We start from the raw sequence: 23,813 nt of genomic DNA, 5'->3' as shown, positions 1-23,813 counted from the left end.
ATTAAACTTTTTCCACTCATTATCCTTTCCCCTCAACTTTTAGGTGACCCCAGTTACATGACCCCAGGGAATACCTATATAAAATAGATATACAAATCAAACGTTTACTTTTAATAAATTTTAACTTCATGACCTCTCACATTCATTTATGAGACCTCAGGTGGGGTTTAAGAAGCTGGAATAGTTCACCTCCTTCTTTTACAATCAATCAATTATAAGCATTTATTTATTTCTGTTATATTTCAGGTGCCAGAGATACATAGAAAAAATTTTATTTGTTTATTTATTTATAGTGAGACAATTGGGGGTTTAATGACTTGCCCAGAGTCACACAGCTAAGAAGTGTTAAGTGTCTGAGAGCATATTTGTACTCAGGTCCTCCTGACTTCAGGGATGGGGCTCTATCCACTAGCCACCTAGTTGCCCTCCAAAGAAAAGATTTTGACAGTCCCGGCTTTCAAGTGGCTTACATTCTATCCAGAGCAAGGAATCCAGAGCCCAGAAAATTTTAACCAAGTTTTGGAAAGTTATAGAGGTTGGTAATTAAGTAGTAGAAGGATCAAACCGATTCCTCTGACTCCAAATGCAGTACTTGTCGCATTGAGGTGCTGTCTTATTATCCCTTCCCCCTCCCCATCACTCACTACGCACCTGGCTAATATCCAAGATTATGAATGTACATTTCCCAAACGTTAAAGGATGATATCTTTATCATTATCATCATCCTAGGATTTAGGAATGGAACTTTAGAAATTATTTAATCTAACTCTCCCCACTTTTTTTTTTTTAAACAAATGAAGACACTTTAAAATGATTCGCTCAAAGCTCACCTAGGATTCAATTTTTGACTAAATTTATAGAATAATGTGGGGTGGGGTGGGGAGTCCTTTAATTTGGGGTCCATCTTCCCCCCACTCTTTTCACTCTCCTTGTTACGGGATGAAAAATGTTATCTTAGCAGCCACTTAAAAAAGGGATCTTATTTCCTTCACAAGCTAATTGTACAATATTTCAGAGTCTGATTCTTTTTGTACAGCAAAATAACGGTTTGGTCATGTATACTTATTATGTATCTAAGTTATATTTTAATATATTTAACATCTACTGGTCATCCTGCCATCTGGGGGAGAGGGTGGGGGGCAAAAGGGGAAAAATTGGAACAAGAGGTTTGGCAATTGTTAATGCTGTAAAGTTACCCATGCATATAACCTGTAAATAAAAGGCTATTAAATAAATTAAAAAAAAAAAAAGGATCTTAGATTCTCACGTTGGAAGGGACTTCAGATGGCTTTTAATACAACCCAGTTTTGAAAGATGATTCCATCTACCCTATTGCGGGTCATCAATCGGTTATTTGGCCCTAGTGTAGAGACCTGAGGGGGGGGGGGGGCGGAGAGGAGGAGGGAGACGCCTATTCCGCTTTGGGATCACTCCAATCATTAAAATCGTCTATGCAATTTCCACTCATCTCTCCTAATTCTTGCCCTCTGGAGCCAAGCGGAACGCACCTACAGCTTCTCGCAGGTTACAGCTCTTTAAACGAAAACCTTCCGTTTGGTTTTTAAAAGCCTTGCATAACCTTGTCCCTTCCTACCTTTGCAATCTACTTTGTCTTTAGAGTCTCCCCACATCTTCTGCGAAACTGATCTTGCCGTTTCTTGCACAAAACATTTCACCTTCCGACTCCGGCATTTTCACCGCCGTCCTCCATGCTTGGAACTCTCTCTCATTTCCACCTCACTTCTTTAGCTTCCCAACTAAAATTCCACCTTCTACAGGAAGTCTTTGCCGATTCTCTCTAATTCTAATGCCTCCCCTCTGGGAATCATCCCCGATCCTCCCGCTTATAGTTTGCTTGGACCTAGTTTTTAGCATCTCGTGTTCCCTCCCTCGTGAGCTCCTCAAGAACGAGGACCTTTACCTTTATCCCTAGCGTTTAGCTCAGTGACATCTCGCAGCGCTTAGTAAATGGTTGGTGACTGACTCCGTTTTCCTGCAGCCACGGCGGTGGCCCGGAGCTAAGGCTGCGTGCGGGAAGCGGGTGAAAGGGACAGAGGCTGCGGTTGGTTCATTGCGGGCGCTGGGAAAACACTCAGGAGGGATGGGTGCCGCTCGGTGCATAGCTAGCTCTTCTTGAAACTTTGTATCTCTCTTCCAGCCGGGAACGCAGAGCTCAGGGCACCGCAGGAGCTTAAGAAATGCAGGCGGCGCTAAACCAAACACGTTGGAAAAGCTTCCCGACCTCGGCGGCGGGAGGGACCCGCGGGGACCTTTCTGGGTGGCGGCAGGGGTAGACCTCTAGGTGTCGCTAACACAAACGGAGGTGGCGGGACAGCCCGCGAGAGTCCCAAGAGCCCAGAGGAGGCGGAAAAACTACAAATCCCGGCATGCCCTTCGGGCGTGTCCCACTTCCCCCTCCCCTCTGCCCATATCCCTCAGCGGGCGCCGAAGCCCATTGGCCGTGGCCTGGCGAGGGTCGCTCCCTCCCACTAGCAGGTTAGTAGGCGCCCCCGGCAGACGTTGACCGGGGCGGGGGGCCTCCGCCATTCTGCAAGCGGCCGCTCGCTCTCGGCGTAGCGTAGGCGCCGGCGGGGAAGCGCAGGGCGGGGGCGCAGACGGCGTGGCGCAGGCGCGCTGCGCGGCTTCGCCCGGGTCCCCAGACAGCTGGCGGAGATAAACAGAGGAGGAGGGAAGGGAAGGGAAGAGGAGAGGAGGGAAGGAGACCGGGAGCGGGAGGGGAGTGCGTGTGTGTGAGGGGTGAGGGCGGGCGGCTCGCGTGTGTGTGTGCGCGCGTGGGTGCGTGTGAGAGGCTGAGGGAGACGGACGGTGGGAGTGGGTGCTGGGCCGGGGGCCCGCAGCCCCAGCCGGGCTGGCCGCGGGGAGCATGGGAAGGGCTTAACGCGGCGGACCGGCCGAGCGAGCGGGCGACGGGCGGGCGGGCGGACGGACGGACGGGACCACGGGCTGCCCGCTGCCGCCGGACGGGGCCGGCCGGGCCGCTGCCCCCCGCCGCGCCGACATGGGATCCTGAAGTTGCACCGGCCGCTCGCTGCTCTGCCCCGGGACCAGGCCTGACAGGTAAGCTCGGCCCGCTGCCCCGGCCCGGGCTGGAGGAGGCCTGGGGGCGAGGCGCCCCCCATCCCCCGCCCCACCGGACACCCCGCGTCCGAGCTGAGAGCGAGGGCGGGGGCCCGGGGGTCACAGAGAGCCTGGTGACCAGAGGCGGAACTTTGGGGGGGGCAGAGGGGACCTTAGCGACTGAAGGGGTGGTTTTGGGGGAGCAGAGAGAACCCGGTAACCAGAGGGGCAACCTGGAGGAAGCAGAGAGCCTGGTAACAGGGAGAACTTTGGGGGAGCACAAAGGACCTTGGCAACTGGAAGGGGGATTTGGGGGGCGGAGGGGAGACTTCAGGGAAACGCAGGACTTGGTAACCAGTGTGGGGACTTGGGGGAGCAGAGAGAACTTGGTAAACAGAGGGAGAACTTCGGGGGAGCTGAGGGAGCCTTAGCAACTGGAATGGGGACTCTGGGGGAGAAGAGAGCCAGGTAATGAAAATGAGAACTTTGGGGAAGCTGAGGGGATCTTAGCAACTAGAAGGGAAGATTTTGTGGGAGCACAAGGGACTCTGGCAGCCAGCAGGAGGATTTTGAGGGAGTAGAGTCTGGTAACCAGAGGGGGAACTTTGAGGGTGGAGAGGACCTTAGCAACTGGAAGGGGGAACTTTGGAGAGTAGAGAGAAGATTTGGGGGGAGCAAAGGGGATCCTGGCAAACAAACAGAGGACTGGAAGAAGTAAGAGATCCTTGGGACCCAGAATGGAGACTTTGGGAAAGGGGAGGAATTACTGGAACTCAAGATAGGAACCATGGAGAAAAGAGGGGAATTTGGAGTAAGGAAGAAAGGATTTGTGTGTGAGAAAAGGAAAAGGTATGTTAGAACTGAGAAGGGCTGTAGGGAGGACGTTGGTTCCAAGTAGGGAGTTTTGAAAGGAGAACAGGCCTTACCCATTCTAAACACTCAATAAAAGTTTATTGACCTGAGAAGGTTGAAGGGGAAATATTTTTTTTAATCATTTTTTTTTTCCCTTGGGTTGGCTGAACACAGATCTGCAAAGGACCTGGGAATGGGGAGGGGGTACCTATGCCATGGAGTTTTGGAGCTGAGAGATTGGTGGAAGTCCCACAATCACGAGACTTTGGGCAGAGTTTTTGTTTGACATCTGATCTGGCACCAAACACAGGAAGAGGGGGCAGGTGGAAATGCTGGGAGGGCTGCCACACTGACCTGACCCGTGTGTGTGTATGTATGTGTATGTATGCACGCGTGTGCGCCCATCCAAGTTCAATAGAAGTTTCCTTTAGTTGTACTTCTGTGACCCTTAACTAAACTCTGTCCAGGTGTCCCTTCCGCTGATGCTGGCCAGTGACAGTCACATTTTGTGTGAAGACATTATTCAGCCATCAGTTAAAATAGTGTGAGTGAATGTTACTTCAGGGAGGGAGTCAGTCAATTGCAATTCTTTTTACTAATGGGACCCTCTTGCCCATTATCCTGAATGTACTTGGAAATTGAGGGACTAGGCCCTGGGCCTAGCTTGCAATTTCTCTTAACAAATTTGTACTTTTCTTTTAGCAACTTACCAAAACTTCTGCATAAAAAGTTTAGGTCTTGATTTGAAGAAATCTGATGCTTTCTCTAGAATACCTTTGTGTCTTTGACTAACTGCAGTCATTGGGGTAATGTTCAACTTGTTTAAAAAAAAATAATCAACTTTGTCAGTGTCAGGAATTTGAAATGCGCTTACCTTTTGGGAGTGGTAAATGTCTTCACCAGATGGGATAATCTGATAGTGAAACTGGAGAGATAGATTGGTCTATGCTGAATGCAAGGCCTGAAATCTAGAGCAAAGGAAAACATTGGTCAGTGATCTCCATCTTGATCTGTAAAACCATTATGAAAATCTTCTGGGAATCAGCAACATTCAAATAGGTAGAACCCTAACCAAGTCGCACCTTTTTTTCTTTTGTTACCTCCTTAGCTGGCTAATCCAGCAAGTCATTAAGATGATAGGGGAGGAATCTTTGTGACTTGATCAAATCCAATTTTGTTATCTCCTAATCTGTGAGATTCTTAAAAATCACAGTTAGAATTCATCACGATTTTGGAGATCATCTAGTCCCAACTCTTGAATCTTAGAGAAGTGAAATTCAAGGAGGGGAGAGTGGGTTAGGAAAATCAAGATTAAATCCCATCATGGTTTCTGATTCCTGATCAATTGGTAGTTGCATGATAACAGACTGTCTCATGTTTGAAAGAGTTTAGATTACAACTATAATTTTTAGATTTAATAGTTAGACTCTCTAATTGACTATGGATTAACTCGTTCTTGTTGGACCTTTATTAGTGTTAAGCATTGTAGAAGATTTGTGATGACAAAATCACTCTTGTTGTACTGGGCATTTTGATTATGGGCTTCTTTCAGATGTAACTATTTTGACTTCTCTAAGAGCAGTAAGCTAAATTCAGTGTCATACAGAGCTGAACCTATAGAAACTTCAATAACTAAATCACTACATTTTTACCTTTCCTTGTAGCTATCTTATGTCTAGTAGCATATAGCTACTTTAGGGTAATCCAGATTAACCAAGCATGTTGTATATCAGCAGCATGGTTTATTGAGTCGCATAGTGGACTTGGAGTAAAGGAGTCTTGGATTCAAATTCTGTCTCAAGCCCTTGCCAGCTCTCATTGATCATGAGCAAAGCATTTAACACTTTCCTGCATCAATTTACTTATCTACTCAATTACCTACTTCCTCAGGCTGTTTTGAAAAAAGCACTTTTCAAACAGTAAAGCATTGCATAAACTCTTGATTAGTGATAATCTTATTGTTGATTATGATGACTTTTAGATCCTCTGCTTTTCTAACCTTGATCCTAAACTTGTCAGAGGACACCAATTTTTATTGCTAGAGGAAACTTAGCAGGTATTCATTAAAAGTTGGATTGCTTTTGTGTGGGGCCATTGCAAACAGAGGCAACTGGTAGTCATGCTTGAGTCCCTCTGGCTGTTGAGGGTCATTAGAACTTTGGATGCTCATCTGCAGAAGCAAGTTCAAAGTTAAGGATTGGTGTTTAAATTCTAAACAATGTTTTCCCTTTCTTTCTAAACTTAAAAGTGACTCTGTTGTTGAGTAGAGCCTTGGAGAACAGGAATATTGTGCATCCTCAGGGCCCAGGTAGGAAGAGTCTTGATGTCTGACTTTAATGCTGACCAGTTGAATACTTTGTCTCCATTCCTCTCGATTTCATTCTCTGGCTTCCTCAAATCATCCTTGCTTCTTTAAGCTTTTGCTTTTGACACTTGAGATCTGATTAGAATGTGTTGTTCTTAATTATCATCATTTCTGTCCGGTCTAGAAGCTTAGTTCCTGTTGCTATAAGCTATCTAGCTGATTAATTTTAAAATTATTAACAGGATATTTGCTATTTGCCTTTGCCTTTGACTAAGCTATGAATATTTAAGTATGCTTGAGGGATATTATAAAATGAAGATCCCTTTAAGGCAGGCAGGCTGGCAGGTTCCAGAGAGAAGAGTATATTGGTTCACACTATATGTCAGGGAAGTGAGGGGGGTGAGGGGACCACTCCTGATTTGTCTCATATTCTTGGGTTTCAGAGCCCATTTTGTGGTATTAGTAATAGCTGTAAACGCTACATTGGGCTTTGTGGCATTAGTGACTAATAGCTTAAAAACTTGAGGGCTGAATATAGCCCTAGAACATGTCAAGTAAGTGGGAGTGTCCCAAATGTGTGTAGGAGGACCTATGCAAAGGAAATCCTTATCCCACTAACTGTCTTGGAAGGGCAGCTGCAATGGATTCCCTCCTGCTCTTTCTCTTTACAAAAGTGGAATTTAGCAGATTAGTGCAGTTTTCCCAAAAGGGAAGTCAGATAATCTGAGGTGAGAATTCTGTTTGGGGTAATAACCTCTGAAACTTAAGAAAGTTCACGAGAGTTTGGATTACAAGGCCTCTCATTAGATGAGAGGCAGTTTCTTGTTGTCCCAAGACTGAGGGCACCTCTTCTGGAGCCCTGACAGGAGCGTGCTAGTGCAAAAAGTACAGCAGAGGACCATAGACACTATGGATATATCCACCCTGGAGATGTATTACCCCAATTTCCTTGGGAAGTGGGAGAGGGAGCCTGAAGGCAGCAATGGGCTAGATAAGGACTTTGCTGAGGTTTGTCTTCCTTTGCTTTTCTGTCCTTCCTCTTCTGCTGGACTGCCAAGGAATTGCTTGTAGCACTGAGGAAATGCAGGTTAGTTATTGAATTGCTTTTCTGATTTATACTAACATATTTAGGTGCTAGTGGTTCTCTCTTGCTATGGCAGGGCTGCATTTGAAACCAACCCTAATACAAAGGAAGGGGTTTTTGTCTGGCCTCCTTGGTTTTCCCAAGTCCTTCGACCATCGTGATTATGTTTAGTGGATAAAACTTATTCTCTGGAACTTCCCAATCACTTGTTTCGAAACCTTCTGAGTGGCATCATAACCAGGACCATTCCAAATCCCTCCACAGTGTAAGGCAAGATCTAAAAGCAGTCTTAAATGTGGGAAGAAAAGATAGTTATATTAAATAAACATCTATTTCTCTCTATTGCTTTCTCTTACCTCAAGGAAATTAAGAGGTGAAGGAAATGAGGAGGATAGAGAAACTGCAGTAATAATTCAAAAATCAAAATGCCGAGAAGGAAAACTTCTTAGAAAGAAAAAAATCATCTTGACAAATAATCACAAAGAAAAATTTCAGGTCTGAGACAACATGAATTAGTTTTCCTTCTCAGCATTTTTTTTTTTTTTTTTTTGGCTGAGTCAATTGGGGTTAAGTGACTTGCCCAGGGTCACATAGCTAGGAGGTGTGTCTGAAGCCAGATTTGAACTCAAGTCCTCCTGACTTCAGGTGCTCTATCCATTATGCCACCTAGCTTCCCCTAAATAAGACAATCTTACATAAAATGATATAATCTCAAAATTGGAAGGAACTCCTTCCAAGTCATTTAGTCTAACCTGTATCTGAAAAAGAATTGTCTCTCCCAATGATTATCTTGCCTTTGCTTAAACAGCCTGTTATGTTCCTCTTTGGAAAATTTCTGATCATTGGAAAAGTTCTTATGTCAAACCCAAATCTACCAGCGTCATTGTTTCTCCTTTCGCTGCCTGGAGCCAAGCAGAAAAAATCAGATTTTCCCCCAAATGACAGCTCATCCCAGAATACTTGGGTAAGACAATTGTCATATTCTCCTTGTATATTCTCTTTCCCAGGTTAAACATAACCACTTCCTTGAACCAATTTTCCTATAGCATGATTTGTAGGCTTATCTCATCTGAAGGGCCCCTATTTTGTTCAAGTCATTCCCAATATTCCAACCTCCAGAGATGTTCTAGCAGGGCAAGAGGGCTATTATCCATTTTCCCCTGGATATAGTGCTTGTAAATATAGCCTAAACGGCATTCATGTGTCTGAGCTTGCAGTTCATCCCTCTCCCACCCATAACTCCCTTAGTTGTCCAACTATACCTCCTTGTAGCTTGTCCAGAACTCCTTGCTGGAATTGGATTCTTAGCACATATGATTCAGTCACCTTAGTAATTCACTTTATGTGAAGCGTGATTTAAAACTAGATTAGAAACTCTTACTGCTAGAAGGGAATTTGGCGATTATATAGGCTGTGTCTTTCATTTTGTTGATGGAAAAACTGAGAACTATAATAGAAAGGTGACATTAGCCTGAGAGAATGAGAGTATTCTATTAGAAGTCACAGATCCTTAATGATCAAAAGATCAATCTCGTGTGTCTAGGCAGATGCCTTTGTATTGTACTTGTCTATCACTGTTTAAAGAAAAGTTTGCCCTTGGTCACATATTTAAGTGTGTTAATTGCACTTGCTTTCAAGTAATTGTAGCCTGTACCAAATTTCTCACTATAAATCCATTACTTTGAAGTTTGTAAGCTAACAAGTTGGAGAATAAGTACTCAGACTTCTTGTAGAAAGCACTTTGTGTATGAAAGCAGGCATTAATCTTTGATTAAAAATTAATGAGTCGATTTAACTGTTGATTTATTGATTTGTAAAGCCTGAGTTTGAGAAACTTAAATAAAAGAAACTGGTTATGTTACTTGGTAGATTTGGTATTTTCCTTTCCCAGTATGAATTCCTTACAGAGACTTTAGATATGAGCTGCTACTATAATCTCTCTGAATAGAGATGTATCTCAATGTGTTTACCTACAGAACTTCAGGACTCGGGACAGTTTTTTTTGTGATTAAACTCAGAGAATCCTAGCTCAGCTATTACTGACATTGTGATCATGGGAAAGTCACTTACCCTCTCAAGGGCCTTACCAGTGAAATGGTAGACCAGATGATCTTTTAAGCTGATCTTTGTCTTCAGTGTATCATTGTATGAGTATATAAACATTTATGAAGCACCTACTGTGAATTGGGCCTTATGGTGGTGGTGGAGGAGTGAGTAAAAAGGAATGAAAGATTCATTGAGGATTTTTTTTAGTTGGGGGAAATATATAAAAGGGAAAATGCTTCACACATAAATAATACAAAATAGGCTTCATGTACCTTGAGAAGTACAGAGTTCTATACAAGAACCAAGAACAAAAATTTCTGATTGTTGGGTTACTGAAGATTTCATGGAAAAAGTAGCATCTGAGTTGAGTTAGGTCTTGAAAGATATTAAGAAGACAACAGGAGACATCATGGGGTTTGGGTATGAGAAAAGGCAGGAAATGAAAAGCTCTGCTGGGAAGCTTCACTGAGGATTGTAGACAAGGTGGGGAAACTAGGTGGGAAGGTGGAAGCTTTGCTCAGCTGACTGTAGCCAAATGTTATGTCTGACTGCAGGACTGCTTGCTTCTCTCTGAGCACATAGCCACAGCCCTGTTTCAGGGCTTCATGCTCTCTCACCTTGGATGCTTCTCATTGGTCTCTGCTTCACTTTATGCCAGACTATCCTCCACTTGGCTGTCAGAGTGATTTTCCTAAAGCACCAGAACTCTATATCAAGTTCTATATTATTTCCTGTATCAAATAAAAAAAATCCTTTGTTTTGTATTTAAAGTTCTTCACTGCCAGACCCCTTCCTACCTTTCCAGTCTCCTTGAACTTGCCTTTCCTCCATAGGTGCCATGATCCAGCTTGGTCTTTGTCTTGATTTCAGCATGTGATACTGTCTCCTGATGCTATTCCTTTCCTGTGCTCTCATCATATTCCTTAGTTTTCTTTAAGCCTCAACTCAAATCCCACCTTCCATCAAGAAAGCAGGTCTTTCCTGATCTTTGTTGCTGATAGGGCCTTTTCTTAGATTATCTTCCCTTGATGCAACATATACTGTACATATGTTATTTGCATGTTGTCTCCTCCATTAAGATAAACTCCTTGAGGACAAATTTCTCCCACTTTCTCCACAGCATAGAGATCTGGGGTAGCTTGTTAGTGTGGTACCTTAGCAACTATTGCTGCAGAAAATTCAAGTTACCTTCTTCCTGAAACAGGGACTGAAAATCTCTCCATTGATTTGGGTGATGATAGTGACTTTTTGCTTTTGGCTTTTGCATTACAAGCCAAAATGGTAGATGCACTTGGACAGCACTTGGTTCCTGCTAATCATTTTGAATTACTGTTTTCATTTGAAACTTCCAGTCCACCTCTAGGAAATTAGAAAGCTTAAAATCTTGGGACTTTGTTTTGTCCTATGCTTCAGTGTTTGTAGGTAGAGGGGAGAGCAACATTAGACATGTTGGTGATTTTTTAATCTTCATTTCACAATGCCTGACACATGGTGACTGTGTAATAAGTACATGTTGATTAATTCATTAGAGTGGAACCAGGGAAAAGACCTTAAGAAAGCATCTAGTCCAACTCTTATGGTTCCAGGTCATTCTTTCAACAGCAGGAAGATGAAAATGTAGCTGTTCCGGCTCCCATCCTCTTCATCTTTCTGTTAAACCTTAGCTTATTGACTAATAGGCTGCACCTGGTATCCTTTCTGAATATTCAGACAAGGTTCTCTCTGCCCTTTTGTGGATTTAGCAGGCTGATTAATATGGGACCCAGTAAGAACTGTATGGCATGTGGAAAGGTGAATGTTACCTATATGCCTAGCACTAAAAAAAAAGCCATATTGTAAGACCAGAAATCATACCAAGTTTGTGGTTCATTGCTAAAGCATTCAATAGGGGTCCTGCTGGCCAGATGCTGAGATTTACCGACACACATACACACAAACACACACACTCTTATCTAGTTACCTAACACACAAGAACTAGAGGACCAGTAGGACCTATCCACTTCCCTTTTTGAGTAGTGACTGCCCCCTGGTATTATGCAGATCACCTTGGGTCAACTCATCATTTAATTGTGAAAAATACATGTAGCTTTCACATACACCCATGGATTTCTGATTATGTGGCTCATAATTGGGGGGGAAATCTTGGCTATTCTTGTAGTCTCTTCTAATGGAGAAGAGCTGGGAAAAATCTTTCTTTAGATAGGGGTTTGTTGGAACAGAAGTAGCATGTTATATATCGTGGCCGTCTGGAATCTTCAAACTAGTCTAAGAAATTTAGCCATGGAAAAGTGGTGACTCTTCTAGTCATCATGCTGATTTGCCTAGAGAAGTTTGGAGGATATGAGCTAAGGGGCAAGTGCTGGAACTATCCATCGACCAAAATTTATTAAACATTCACTATATACTAGACATTATGCTAAGCATTAGAAACACGCTGAAAGCTGTGCCTCCTCTCTTCCCCAAAAAAGAGCAAAACAAAACTAGAACTAGAGTTAGGAATTGAACTCTAATACCTTGAAGCAGCACTAAGACTTTTGGAACACCCTATGAAAAACATTTCTGGTGAAATATACATAGCTTCTTTAGCATTTATTCCCTTTCTTAGTAGAGTTATTGTTTACCACCCCCACTCCTGAGGTTTTTCAGGAGCTGAGATGGGACTCTTCTAGCATGTGAAGAGCAAGGTTCTGCTCAGACAACAAATCCTTAGCTAGAGTGTACTGTTTGAGGGATAGAGAAGAATTTTGACACGTGATCATACCCACATCCACACACTTTCCCCTGGCCAATATTTGATGGTGATTTTTTTTTTCTTTTCAGGTTATTACATGTGTGCTCCCTGGTCCTGGGCTTGGCTGGAATGCTCGGGGGTACAGAAGATCCTTCTAGAACCTCCCTTTTCCTACCCCATTTTGAGAAGATGGCAAAAGTCAACATAACTAGAGACCTCATTCGTAGGCAGATAAAGGTAAGCAGCTTGGGATCGTCGGGTCTAAGTCTGGGGGACTGCATCCAGTTCCTCACTCAAAGAATCATAAGATGCTGGAGTTGAAAGAAATGTCAACATATGGAATGTTATAGAGGAGATAGCTTTTAGTGATTATTTAGTCTACTATCCTCTTTTACAGATAAGGAGGCTGACAAGGTTTTGCAAGGGTCGGTGTTGAAAAAATCGTACATTCATATGTTTTGAAAATAAAAAGCTTTAATAAAAGAAACAAAACTGATGAGGAATCTGAGGCCCAGAGAAGTTCATACACTGAGTTGGTAGCAAAGCCAAAGCTCAAACGCGCGTCCCCCATTCTTCATTTACTGTTTTTTCCTTTGTGCTGTTCCTCTCCCCTTCCCTTGTTGGGCTTTATGGAGCCTGTCATCACCTGACTGCTTATGGCTTTGTTGCTAAATAAAGGTACCAGCCAGGTTGGTGAGACGGGGTCTCAGGGGGTATATGTGAGACTGAGCAATGCTGGAAGGCAGGAGGAGACGTGACTGACTCACCAGGCTGTCACACTAGTGGGAAACTTCAGTTCATGGTCAGCCTCAGGAAGGAGGCTTTTGATTGGGTAATATTGTTCTCTTCAGAGCCTGCTCTCTTGGAAATAGCTAAAATTGAATGGAATAGAAACTTTTTTAATAACTTTGTGGCCTCTAATAAGTCTAATTAGATATTTCTTCTCTGAGACTCAATTTCCATATCTCTAAAAGTTAGGGAGTTAACCAAGTGATCTTTAAGTTGGTGACTTTGATAATCTTCTTCAGCCCTCTCCCCATTACTTCCTCTGAAACTGGAGACTTTCTTTAACTCTGATATTGGGTGAGGCAGGATGTTGTGGCTGAGGGAGAAGGAACTTGGGATCCACAGCTCCATTGATTAACTGTTACTTCATTTCTTTGGATCAAGGTTTACTTGAATATAAAGTGGAATTGTGAATGCCTTTATTTAGAGCTGGGCAAGGTTTCTGGAGAGATGAGTCAAGGAGACCTTACTTCATATCCAGCCTCAAACACTTCCTAGCAGGATGAGTCTGCCTTAGTTTCTCCAACTGTAAAATGGAGAACATAATAGCACCTACCTCTTAGGATTTTGAAGAAGATCAAATGAAATAATATTTGTAGAGTGCTTAGCATGATATCTGTAGGTAGGACCTTAATAAATGCTTCTTCTCTTTCCTTCCTCACAAGTATAGTACTTGTGACATTTGTGAGTGTCAGTGGTCCCAGATGCCCCAGTGATAGAGCAGCATATAGGGTGTGAGACAGCTCTGGACAGCCCCAGAGTTGTTGGGGAGGAGTTCAGCTGGACGCACAGGAGTCTGGGGCTTTGGTTCTAGTCCCAGTCCTGCCACTAATTAGCTTTGTGACTTGGCAGGTTACAGAGGAGAAGCCAGACAGGCATCCTTCTGTCCCAAGAACTAGAACAATTTCAGGGTCTACCACTTAGAACGATTCTCCTGACAGTGACATCTTGGGGTCTCAGTTTCCTTATCTGTAAATTTAGACAAAAGGTGGAGTGGACTAGATGGACCAAATGGCCTTTAAGGTGCCTTCTAACTCTGCTCCTCTGAGTTAACCTCGCCCACATCTGAGCGGAGATCCCCTCTGACCTGTTGGGAGATAACCCAGAATCCCATTCTCTCCAGAAGGAGGAGTTAACCTTTTGGTAGATCATCTATATAGAGGAAGCTCTTAGAGCTGGAAGGAGTTAATTGGGAATATTCCCAGGGGTCGGAGAGGAGCACTCTGCCAGGAAGCCCACAAGCCCTCTGTCCGAGGCAAGAGAAATTCATTACAACTTCCACCTTGGTGCTGGCTGGAGGCTGAAGGAAACCTTTGGATTTGGAGACATTCGGAGGGAGCTCTTGGAACCAAGCAGAGAGATAGGCCTGAGCTAACCGGGTTATATTGAAGGACACAATAAAAGATCTGAACTTTTATCAGCTGGCTGCAATTTTGGAATAATTATTTACTTGTAACTGAAACTAAGGCTGCCTCCAGAAAACCTCCCTGAGAAATCTGCTTTCTTCCAGAGAGAACTATTATTATTATTTTAAAAAAGAGAAAAACACCCAACATTTTGGCGCCCTGAACGTGGGATTGACAGGCCCCTCTGGATTTTGGTGGAAAAGCTCCTCTCTGACCCCAGTCAATGTTTTGGAGAAATTCTCTCAAGCTCTAAAGAGCTTCCTGTATATATATGATCTCCCAAAGGTTAACTCCTCCTTCTGGAGGCAGGGCTTAAGGGAGGTGTAAATTCGGATATCTCATACTAAACCTGAAATCTCCCAAATGTGTGAAGTCCATTGAGTACTTAAATACTTACGAGCTCTCTAAAGGTGTGAACACAAGCATTATTGTCTATCAGTATTAGCAACTTATCACCTTGTAAGGATTCCCTCTAAGGTGTGAACCAATAAGCACTGTATCAATTCTATTGAGTTAACACCAGGATTCTGACATCACCCTTGAGTTTTCACCTTGTTTCAAGTTGAGTTGACACTAGGATTCCAACACTGACCATGTAGCCTTCACTTTGTTTTGAATGTGTTTATAGATTTATTAACTTCAGTGATGAGGAGTTCTCATTCCACTTTTGGAACAGCCCTTATTGTTAGGAAACTTTTCTAAGTCAGTCTTCCCCAGTTGCTATCGACCCTGGCTCTGCCCTCTGACTCTGGAGCTGTCTTCTAGGGATGAGCTGCCATATGACACACCCCAAACACACACACTTCTCTTGTCTTCAGGGTAAATATCTGCTTCTCAGCAGGCCGTATGCTCTGTCATGTCATCTTTCTTGTTGCTATGCTCATAACATCATTCATTCACTCAGAGCTCATCTGTTTCCTCCTCTGTCAAATATTGATAATTGTTAAGTTACTGTTTGATTGTGAGAATGAAATGAAAAAGCATTTGAAAAACTTAATGTGCCACATACATGCAATATGGTAGCACGCCTCTACCTTTCTGAGCTTCAGCTTCATCTGTCAAGTAAGGACAGTAGTCCATGTTCTATTAGTTAACATAATTGTTAGAATTGTAATGTTTGCATTCAATTTTAACATTTAGAATGTGTCTTTTTTTTCCTTTTGTATGGGCCTAGTTAGTGAAAGTTACAGAAAAGCAGATTCAGGCTGGATATAAAGAGAAATTAATTGAAATTGTCCAGAGATGGAACGGGCAGCTTCAGGGAAGTGGTGAGTGAACAGTCTCATCATTAGAGGTTTTTGTATGGAGACCGGCTGACCACTTGTGGGTGAGGCTGGTGGATGGAGGCCCTTTTCCAGTCCTAAGATTCTATGATTCCTGGTCATAAGCATAGCCCTAGAATCTTGATGTTGAAAGGGACCTTAGAGACTGAAACCCAAAGAGGTTATGAGTTATCCTCAGCTCACATAGGTACTTGGCCCATGTATGTTCTTTGGCATCTTTTAAAGATGGTCATTTTCCCATTAGATTCTAAACTCAGAGCAGAGAATTGGCTGTGTCTGTAACACAGTTACAGTGGTGGGAGCCCTGTGTCCTAATAACTCTCAATCTCAAATAGAAACCTTAGAAACAGAGATGAATAGGCAGCAGTGGTTATACTGGTACTTTGCCATATAGAATCAATCTCTGCTGTAGGGTTGTATTATAACAAAGTAATTGAGTGTTCAGATATGGGCCCTAGCCCCATGTCAAATGGAGTTCTGTACTATTGTCAAATTACAATGTGACTCTGGTGTATTTGTATTCTATTTGGGGCATGGATATGTGAGTGTATTTTGGGATGGGGGGCAAACCCATCCCAAGGTGAGGCTCCATATGATTTTTATGCCCATACAGTTTGGGATGTTAGGAATTCATTAAATCTCTAGTTGATTCATCCAAGGAAGATTGTATTAAAAAAAGCAAAATGTCAAGAGTGCTTTTAGTGAAGAAGATGAGAATTTAGGCTGGACAGGATTAGTTAGGTATACTAAGGGAAAGGGACCTTCTTAGGGAAAGGCTTTAAAGTGGAAGTGGTGTTGCTGAATTGAAGAGATTTGGGGATGGTGTTTTAGAGATGCCAGAGAGATATTCTGTTAGGTAAATGATCATGCTGATAAATGTATTTATATTATATATTTATTTATTTATTATAAATGTATAATCATGCAGATAAATTGATTTGAAGAGGTTTGGTATCTTTGAACGTCTAGACTTCAGGATTCTGAAAACCTGACTTCTCATAGTCCCAGAGGTGTGAAGTTAATATACACCTAGGTGTATATTAAAAATCCTCATAGCTTAGTTCAAGCCTCATCTCTTCCTTTCCTAACACTCAGCCCACAATGAGGTTTCTTTTTTAAGTTTCTTTTATGTGTCTAGGCACTGTGATGTTGAAAAAAGGAAAAAAGTGTTTATGAGTGCTTACTATGTTCTAAGAACTGGGGAGACATGCAGAGAAATCAGACAGCTCCTGCTTTTCTTTAATGGCATTGCTGCTGATAAAATCCTGTTCATTTCTGATGCTGAACCATGTGATAGTGAAAATGTTCCTTTCTAGGTCTTCATTGCTTTGGCTGTATCCTAGCTATACTCTTTAAGCAGTTGCCAGGCTTCATCACCATGTGGCCTTGCTGCCTGGGATGACAGTTCTGGAGATTTGCTGGAAGCAGGATGTGGAGATGTGTGGTTTGGGGAACCACTCTTCCCAGGGTTCTTGGGTGATGCAAAGATGAAAAATGAAGTCTTTGCTATCATGGATCTTCAGTGTTTAGGGGTGTGAGACATACAGGAACAGTTCTGTCATACATGAGAGAGCATTTAAGTGCATAAGAGAGGAGAAGTATAGGAGGACAGAAGAACTAGTTCTGAGGGAAGTAAGCAAATGCAGAAGAGTACTGGACAATAGTGTAAACGGAGCAGTCAATTCAGAGTGACCTAGTGCAGCCCCACAGAATTGTGCCTCCTTCTCTTCATGGCAGAATGGGGATGGGGCCTGCAATGGGTATGAGATGCTTTATTTGCTATCACAGTGTAGGTGGTGTTTGGTTTTGCTAAACTGATTCTTTTCTGTTTCCTTAAAAAAAAAAAATGCAAAAAACCCAAACAGCATTGCTGTCAATTCCCAATAATCACATTTCCCTCAATAGAAATCTCCCTTATAATAAAGAAGTTTGTTAAGTCATTATCAGTTGTGACTCCCATTTGGAGTTTTTTTGGCAAAGATCCAGAAGGCGGTTTGCTTTTTCCCTCTCCAGCTCATTTTACAGATGAGAAAACTGAGGCAAACAGGGTGAAGTGACTTGCCCAAGATCACACAGCTATTAATGTGTAAGGCTAGATTTGCACTCAGGTTTTCCTGAGTCCATGCTTAGAGTTCTGTCCATTGTTCCACCAAGCTGCTCAATAAAGAAAAAGTTAAGTAAACGACAAACCATTTGCCTGACAATGCAAACCCTTCCCCAGATTTAGGCCAGTCTTTCCCAGTGAAAGGGAGGGAACATGATTCTTCATAAGTTCAGACTCTGGAGTCACTGATTAGATTCCTTTCTTCATCTTTGTAACAAAGGATAATTTGCTAGGGGATGGGAAGAGTAAAGGATATATTTGGAAGTGGATGGGGTATCCCGGCAAAAGCTATCAATAAAAATACAAATTGTAAAAATAAAATTATTTAAATGCAAAGAAGATGTTGGGGATAAGTGGGAGAGATTACTTGTATCAGGGTAAAGAGAGAAGGAGAGAATGCTTAGTGGAGGACACGGTACTTAGACAACACTTAGAGGACAAAGATAGTGAAATTAGAGAGAAAAAGCAGTATTGTGGAAGAATGATGAGACTAGAAAGAGCATTTGGAAGGATGTTGGGGACCTTGAATATGAAGCTAAGAAATTTGCATTTTATTTTGCCTTGGCAGAAAATAGCCATTGAAAGTTTGTGAGTAGGGGAATAACTTGGTCAGAACTGTGTATTGGGGAATTGTGTGAATTAGAATGAAGAGTGAATTAGAAAGGGAAGAGACTGGAAGCAGGTCTTCCACTATTAGACAGTAATTCTGGTGAAAAATAAGGTTCTGAACAAGAGTGGTGTCCATGGGAGTGGAAAGGATGGAAGTGAAAGTGGAGCAAGGTCTTTGAAAGGGTGCGCGTGACAGACCCTGCTAACTAGCTATACCCAAGGAAGAAGAAAGAATAGTCAAGAATGATTTTGAAGCTTTTAATTTGAATGGGTGGGAGGATGGCCATAAGTCATAAAACTTTGGAACATTAGGAGGAAGAACTGGGTCTTGAAAGTGTGCGTTATTTTAGTTACAAAGAGTCTCTTCTAATATTTGTAGGATTTATAGTCAGCACCTGCTTCTGACCCTTATTAATTGTGTGACTATGAACAATATGCTCTTTTGGGCCTCAGTTTCCTAATGTGTAAAATGAGGATATATATTTACCTCAGAGATGCTATAGAAGTAGAAAGAGGTTTTTTGTTGTTTTAATGATTACGTGATTATATGTTACTTGACCTTTTAGTAATAATATTTAACATGTTTGGAGTTTTTAAAAAGTTGTTATTGATGTCTTTAGTTGTTACATGTTTCCAAATATATCCATTCTCTAATCCAGCAGGTCATTCTTGGTAACAAAGCATAAAAAGAAAGAGGGAAAAAAAAAGTACAACCATATTCTGATACTGAAGCAGATAGCATTCTGCTATAACAGGTTTTACTCTGCTCTCCATCTCTGCAAAGAAAAGAGAGAAACACTCAGAATTGTTTTTAAAGCTACTTAAATCCATTTTAAGAATTTTTTCCTATCTGTTACTACTTGGTAACTTGTGATAGACCTCTTCCCCCATAGATTGTAAGCTCCTTAGGGGCAGTTCAGTTTCTTCTTATATTTCCTGTACTAGCACATTGCTGGATATTTACTAGATGCTCCAAGAAAGACTTGTTAAACTGAATTGAAAACTTTAGGTTTATTTCCATTTTCTAGGAGCGGGGTGCATTGAGCTTTGAGCGGCATTATCATGTCACGGACCCATTCATCCGGCGGCTGGGCCTAGAAGCTGAACTCCAGGTAAGAGTTCATATGAGTGGACTAGTTGACAGATGTTCTGCTCTTAGGGGATGGGAGGGAGCCCACTGTGACTTGCTTAGAACACCTTTTCAGAACTGAACTACTTTTCAAGTTACATTTCTACCTCACACTTCCCCCTACCACTTGGAACTAAAAAGGTAAAGCTGCTACAAAAATCCAAAATGATTGTAGAAGACAAGTAGAAGTTATTTCTACATTATCTGCATTCCACATCTTTCTCTACTATTTGAATGAAGGACATATAACTCTTTTCTACCTAATCCTGGATTTGACTCTTTCATGACTTTATTTGGCTCTACATATTTAGAATCACAAATCATTCAAGTTGAAGAGAAGTTAAGAATACGGAATGTCAGGGTTGGGAAGGGCCTCAGTGAACATCCAGTCTAGTTCTTTAATTTCACAGAAATTTTATTTTTGATCCTAAAGGTCCTAGGGAGCCACTGGAGTTTATTGAATGGGAGTAGAAGGGGATGACACGATTAGATTTATACTTTAGGAAGGTTAATTCAGCAGCTAAAGTCAGATTGGAGTGGAGAGAGACTTTAGGCAGACTCATCAGTCTGCTGCTTGACATGAGATAGTAAGGGCCTGCATTGGGTGAATACCAGGGTCACAAGAGAGAAAGGAGCACATTCAGAGATGTCCCAAAGGCTAGAATTGACCAAAGGAAAATAAAATGATTTTAGATTTACTCTCACTTGGCCACCTTGTTGAAGTAGCCTAGTGTAGTGAAAATTGTACTGGACAAGGGATCAGTTAACTTTTCTGACTGCAATCCTACACTTCCCCATCCTGTATCTGAAGGTTTGTTGTGAGGCTCAGATGAGGTCATGGATATAAAAATGATGACATATTTCACTGCTACAATTATTTTAAAAGCTAGTTTTCTCTCAGAAAGGAATATTATTATTCAGGCACTATATTTCTTCCCATTTTCCTTTTTCTTTGTCAGGTTTCAGAGGTTTCTGCCATCCATAGTTTCTTTAAAGTTCCAAACAGTAGGATTGTTTAAAGAAGAGATTAAAAACTGAGCGCTTAGTAGGAGCTCATCATTGCCTAAAAACAAGAGAATTGTGAGAATTATTCAGAGAATCCATCAATTTCCTTTCCTTAGGGCCTGATGAACATTTTTACTGGTTGAGAGCCAGTTTGCATTTTATCAGGAGGAGGTCTTGGAGGCAGAAAATCTCACTGCCTATTGTCTGTCTACTTTGCCTCCTCCTTCCCTCTCTATCTTACCAAGGTTGGAAGGACAGTGGTGGCTCACCAGCTGATGGATCCCACTGCTGCTCAACACAGAGCTTTGACCTGCCTTTCCTATCTGGTCCATTTTGTCCCTCCTCAGGTACCCTGGAAACCTTCCTTGCCCCCAACTCCTTAGCTGTGGTGAGCTCACCATATCATTGCCAGATTTAGTGCTGACATCTGATCAACTCTGACCCTCCTGGAGCTTGAGAGAGATGCCAGCCTCAGCATGTACCTCCTTCTTTTCTCTGACTTGGCCAAGAGACCTGCTTTCTAATTCTAGCTCTCCAGTTATGTGACCGAAACTTGGCTTTTCCTCTCTGAAACTCTGTCCCCTTTTATAAAATGGAAAATTGGGAACAGTCATGGTTATGACTACCTTACAAGGTAGCTGTGAGGATGAAATTCAGTCATTTACATAAAGCCCTCTGTAAATCTTCAAACACTGATGAATGGGAAGTTCTTAGAGTGGTACAGAAATTAATGTTATGGGAAAACAAAAGGTGAATGGGTTGCCCTGAGAGGTCATCCATGTCCAGTTCCTCTTAAGCAAAGGTTTCTGAGACAGTGGATGACCACTTGTTAGGGGTGGATTTGAGATAACTTCTACTCAGTTAAGTATAAGCACAGAGGTCTTCTGAGATTCCTTCTTACATTAGAGATTATTTTGAAACAGATTGATTTGTGCTGGGCACTTAGTAGGATTTCATCAGTTTGTGTGATTTATTATTTAATCTCCCATCTGGCTCTGATTTTATCTCCATCAGGAAGCACATACCACACAGTAAATAATATAGTTGAATGTCTGCTTTCTGAGACTTTACTATTTGCCTTCAGGTCTCTGTTATTCAAGGTTTGGCCAGTTGGGCATTTTGTTATTCTGCCTATGTACTGCTAAAATTTGTTCCTGTGTTCATAGGGTTATTTGTTTTGAAAAGTTTCCAAGTCTTACTTGGATTATTTGTTTCTTAGGCATTTTTCCTCCATATACTACTCCAAGGCTCTGAGTTTTTGAAAATTTTTGTTGTTCTTGACATTCATTTTCTTTTTTTTTTTTTTTTTTTAATTTGCTCATTTTTGTCCTCTTTTTCAGAGTTTAAAGGTCACAAAGGTCATATGACTGTTCTCCAGATGTTTTCATCTACCTTTCCCCCCTTAATTCAGTTCTTTTTTCTAGGCAAACTGAAACAGAATTTTACTAGATCTTAACTAGAAAATTATCCCAAGCACTCTTTAAAACTTAGTCATTCCCTTATTGGCAAACTAATTTCAGCACATTGCTTAGTAGTTATTTACCCCATTATCACCAATTCCTGAGATTCAGAGAAGGTGAGACCTGGTTGAGTCCAGTTCCTTATTTAACAGAAGAGACAACTTGGATTTGGCAGTAGGAGATTTGCCCATGTTCACACAGTCATTAGTGTTAAGTATTTATAACTGGGATAGAATCTGTGTTCCCAAAACTCTTTGCTGTTTTTCACATCTTGCCATGAAGCTTTTAGTTGAATTTAAGAAGGACTTCTCCATCTTTTGTGATGTGGAGAACTCTTAACACATTCACTATCTTGCTGAGAATAACCAAGTCATTCATGGTTAAACATCTTACACTATTGCTGTTTTTCTTCTGGTTCTGCTTACTTCACTTTGTCTTTTTCAGGATTTTCTGAAAGTATCATTTCTTATAACACATAGCATTCCATCAATCACACACCATAATTTTTTCATCCATTCTCCAGTTGATTGCATCTCTTCAATTTCTAATTCTACAAAAATAACCTATATTTTTGTAATTATAGGTCCTTTTTCCTTTTTCTTTTTAAAAAATCTTTTTGAGATACAGACCTAGTAGTGATATTGCTGGATCATAGGGTATGCATAGTTTTATAGCTCTTTGAATATAGTTTCTGAAAAGTTAAACTAGTTCACAACTCCACTAACAGTGTATTATTTTCCAAATTTTCCGACATGCCTTCTAACATTTGTCCTTAAATCCTTTTTGTTTTCCTTTTCTGTTCTGTTAACCAATCTGATAGGTGTGAGTATTATCTGAGTTATCTTAATTTGCATTTCTCTAATCATTAGTAATTTAGAGCATTTTAAAATGATTGTAGGCTTTCTTCTGAAAACCTGTTCATATTCTATGGGCAAATGAGTTTTCACCATCCAACTGTACTTTTCTGCCTCTCACTAGTTCTTACGTTTGGAATAGAACATCTCTCTCTATTGTCAAGTTCCTCCCTGTTCTTTAAAGCCCAAATTAAATCTTGTATCCACCAGGAATTTGTCCTTCATTCCTCTTCTCTGGACTTGCATATTATTCTGCACCCAGTCATATATTTATGTTACTTTGTATTACAGATATATGTATATGTATTTGATCTTCCTGCTACATTGTATCCTATGTGAGGTTAAGGACTTATCCAAACTGATTCAGTCAACAAATATTTATTCAGCGCTTACTATGAGAATATAACTGAATGATTTTTATTTTTTTATTTTGCTTTTTAAAAAATTAACTTTTTTTTTCAAAATACATGCAAAGATAGTTTTCAACATTAACCCTTGTAAAACCTAAGTGTTCCAAAATTTTCTCCTTCCCTCCCTATCTTCCCCTTTCTCTAGACAGCAAGTAATCCAACATAGATTAAACATGTGCAATTTTTCTAAACATTTCCACATATATCATATTGCACAAGAAAAATCAGATCTAAAAATGAGAAAGAAAAAAACAAGCAAACAACAAAGGTGAAAATACTGTGTTGTGATCCACATTCAGTCCTTCTCTGGATATAGATGGCTCTCTACATCACAGGTCTAATTGGAATCACCTCACAGTTGATCATCACCTAATCTTGTTGTTGCCATGTGTAATGATGTCCTGGTTCTGTTTATTTCACTTAGCATCAGTTCCTGTAAGTCTCTCCAGGCCTCTCTGCAATTAGCCTCCTGATCATTTCTTATAGATCTATAACACTCTATATTCTATAACGTTCATATACCATAACTTATTCAGCCATTTCCCAACTGATAGGCATCCACTCAGTTTCCAGTTTCCTCAGCTTTCTCAGTTTCCTTGCCAATACAAAAAGGGCTGCTTTGTGTAGACCCTTTTCCTTTTTTATATGATCTCTTTGGGATACAGATCCAG

The 23,813-nt window shown here is 41.4% G+C and overlaps 1 protein-coding gene across 2 annotated transcripts in view; it reads left to right on the top strand.

Annotated features, from left to right (window-relative positions):
* Positions 1 to 2,413: 2,413 nt before the first annotated feature.
* The window catches only part of WDTC1 (WD and tetratricopeptide repeats 1), a 62,976-nt gene continuing 41,576 nt past the window's right edge, over positions 2,414 to 23,813 (top strand). Inside the window, exons 1-3 of one of the 2 annotated variants that reach the window (XM_003766567.4) lie at positions 2,414 to 2,496; positions 12,186 to 12,333; positions 19,313 to 19,396. In XM_003766567.4, coding sequence (XP_003766615.2) covers positions 12,226 to 12,333; positions 19,313 to 19,396 — 192 coding nt within the window. In that variant the 5' untranslated portion in view covers positions 2,414 to 2,496; positions 12,186 to 12,225. Of the gene's footprint in view, positions 2,497 to 2,733; positions 3,079 to 12,185; positions 12,334 to 19,312; positions 19,397 to 23,813 lie in introns of those variants that run through there. The other variant, XM_031962499.1, reaches the window with a different exon arrangement.

This window comes from Sarcophilus harrisii, chromosome 3, assembly GCF_902635505.1.
Source record: "Sarcophilus harrisii chromosome 3, mSarHar1.11, whole genome shotgun sequence".
Lineage (NCBI taxonomy): Eukaryota > Metazoa > Chordata > Mammalia > Dasyuromorphia > Dasyuridae > Sarcophilus > Sarcophilus harrisii.
This window is presented reverse-complemented; position numbering and strand designations above follow the sequence as displayed.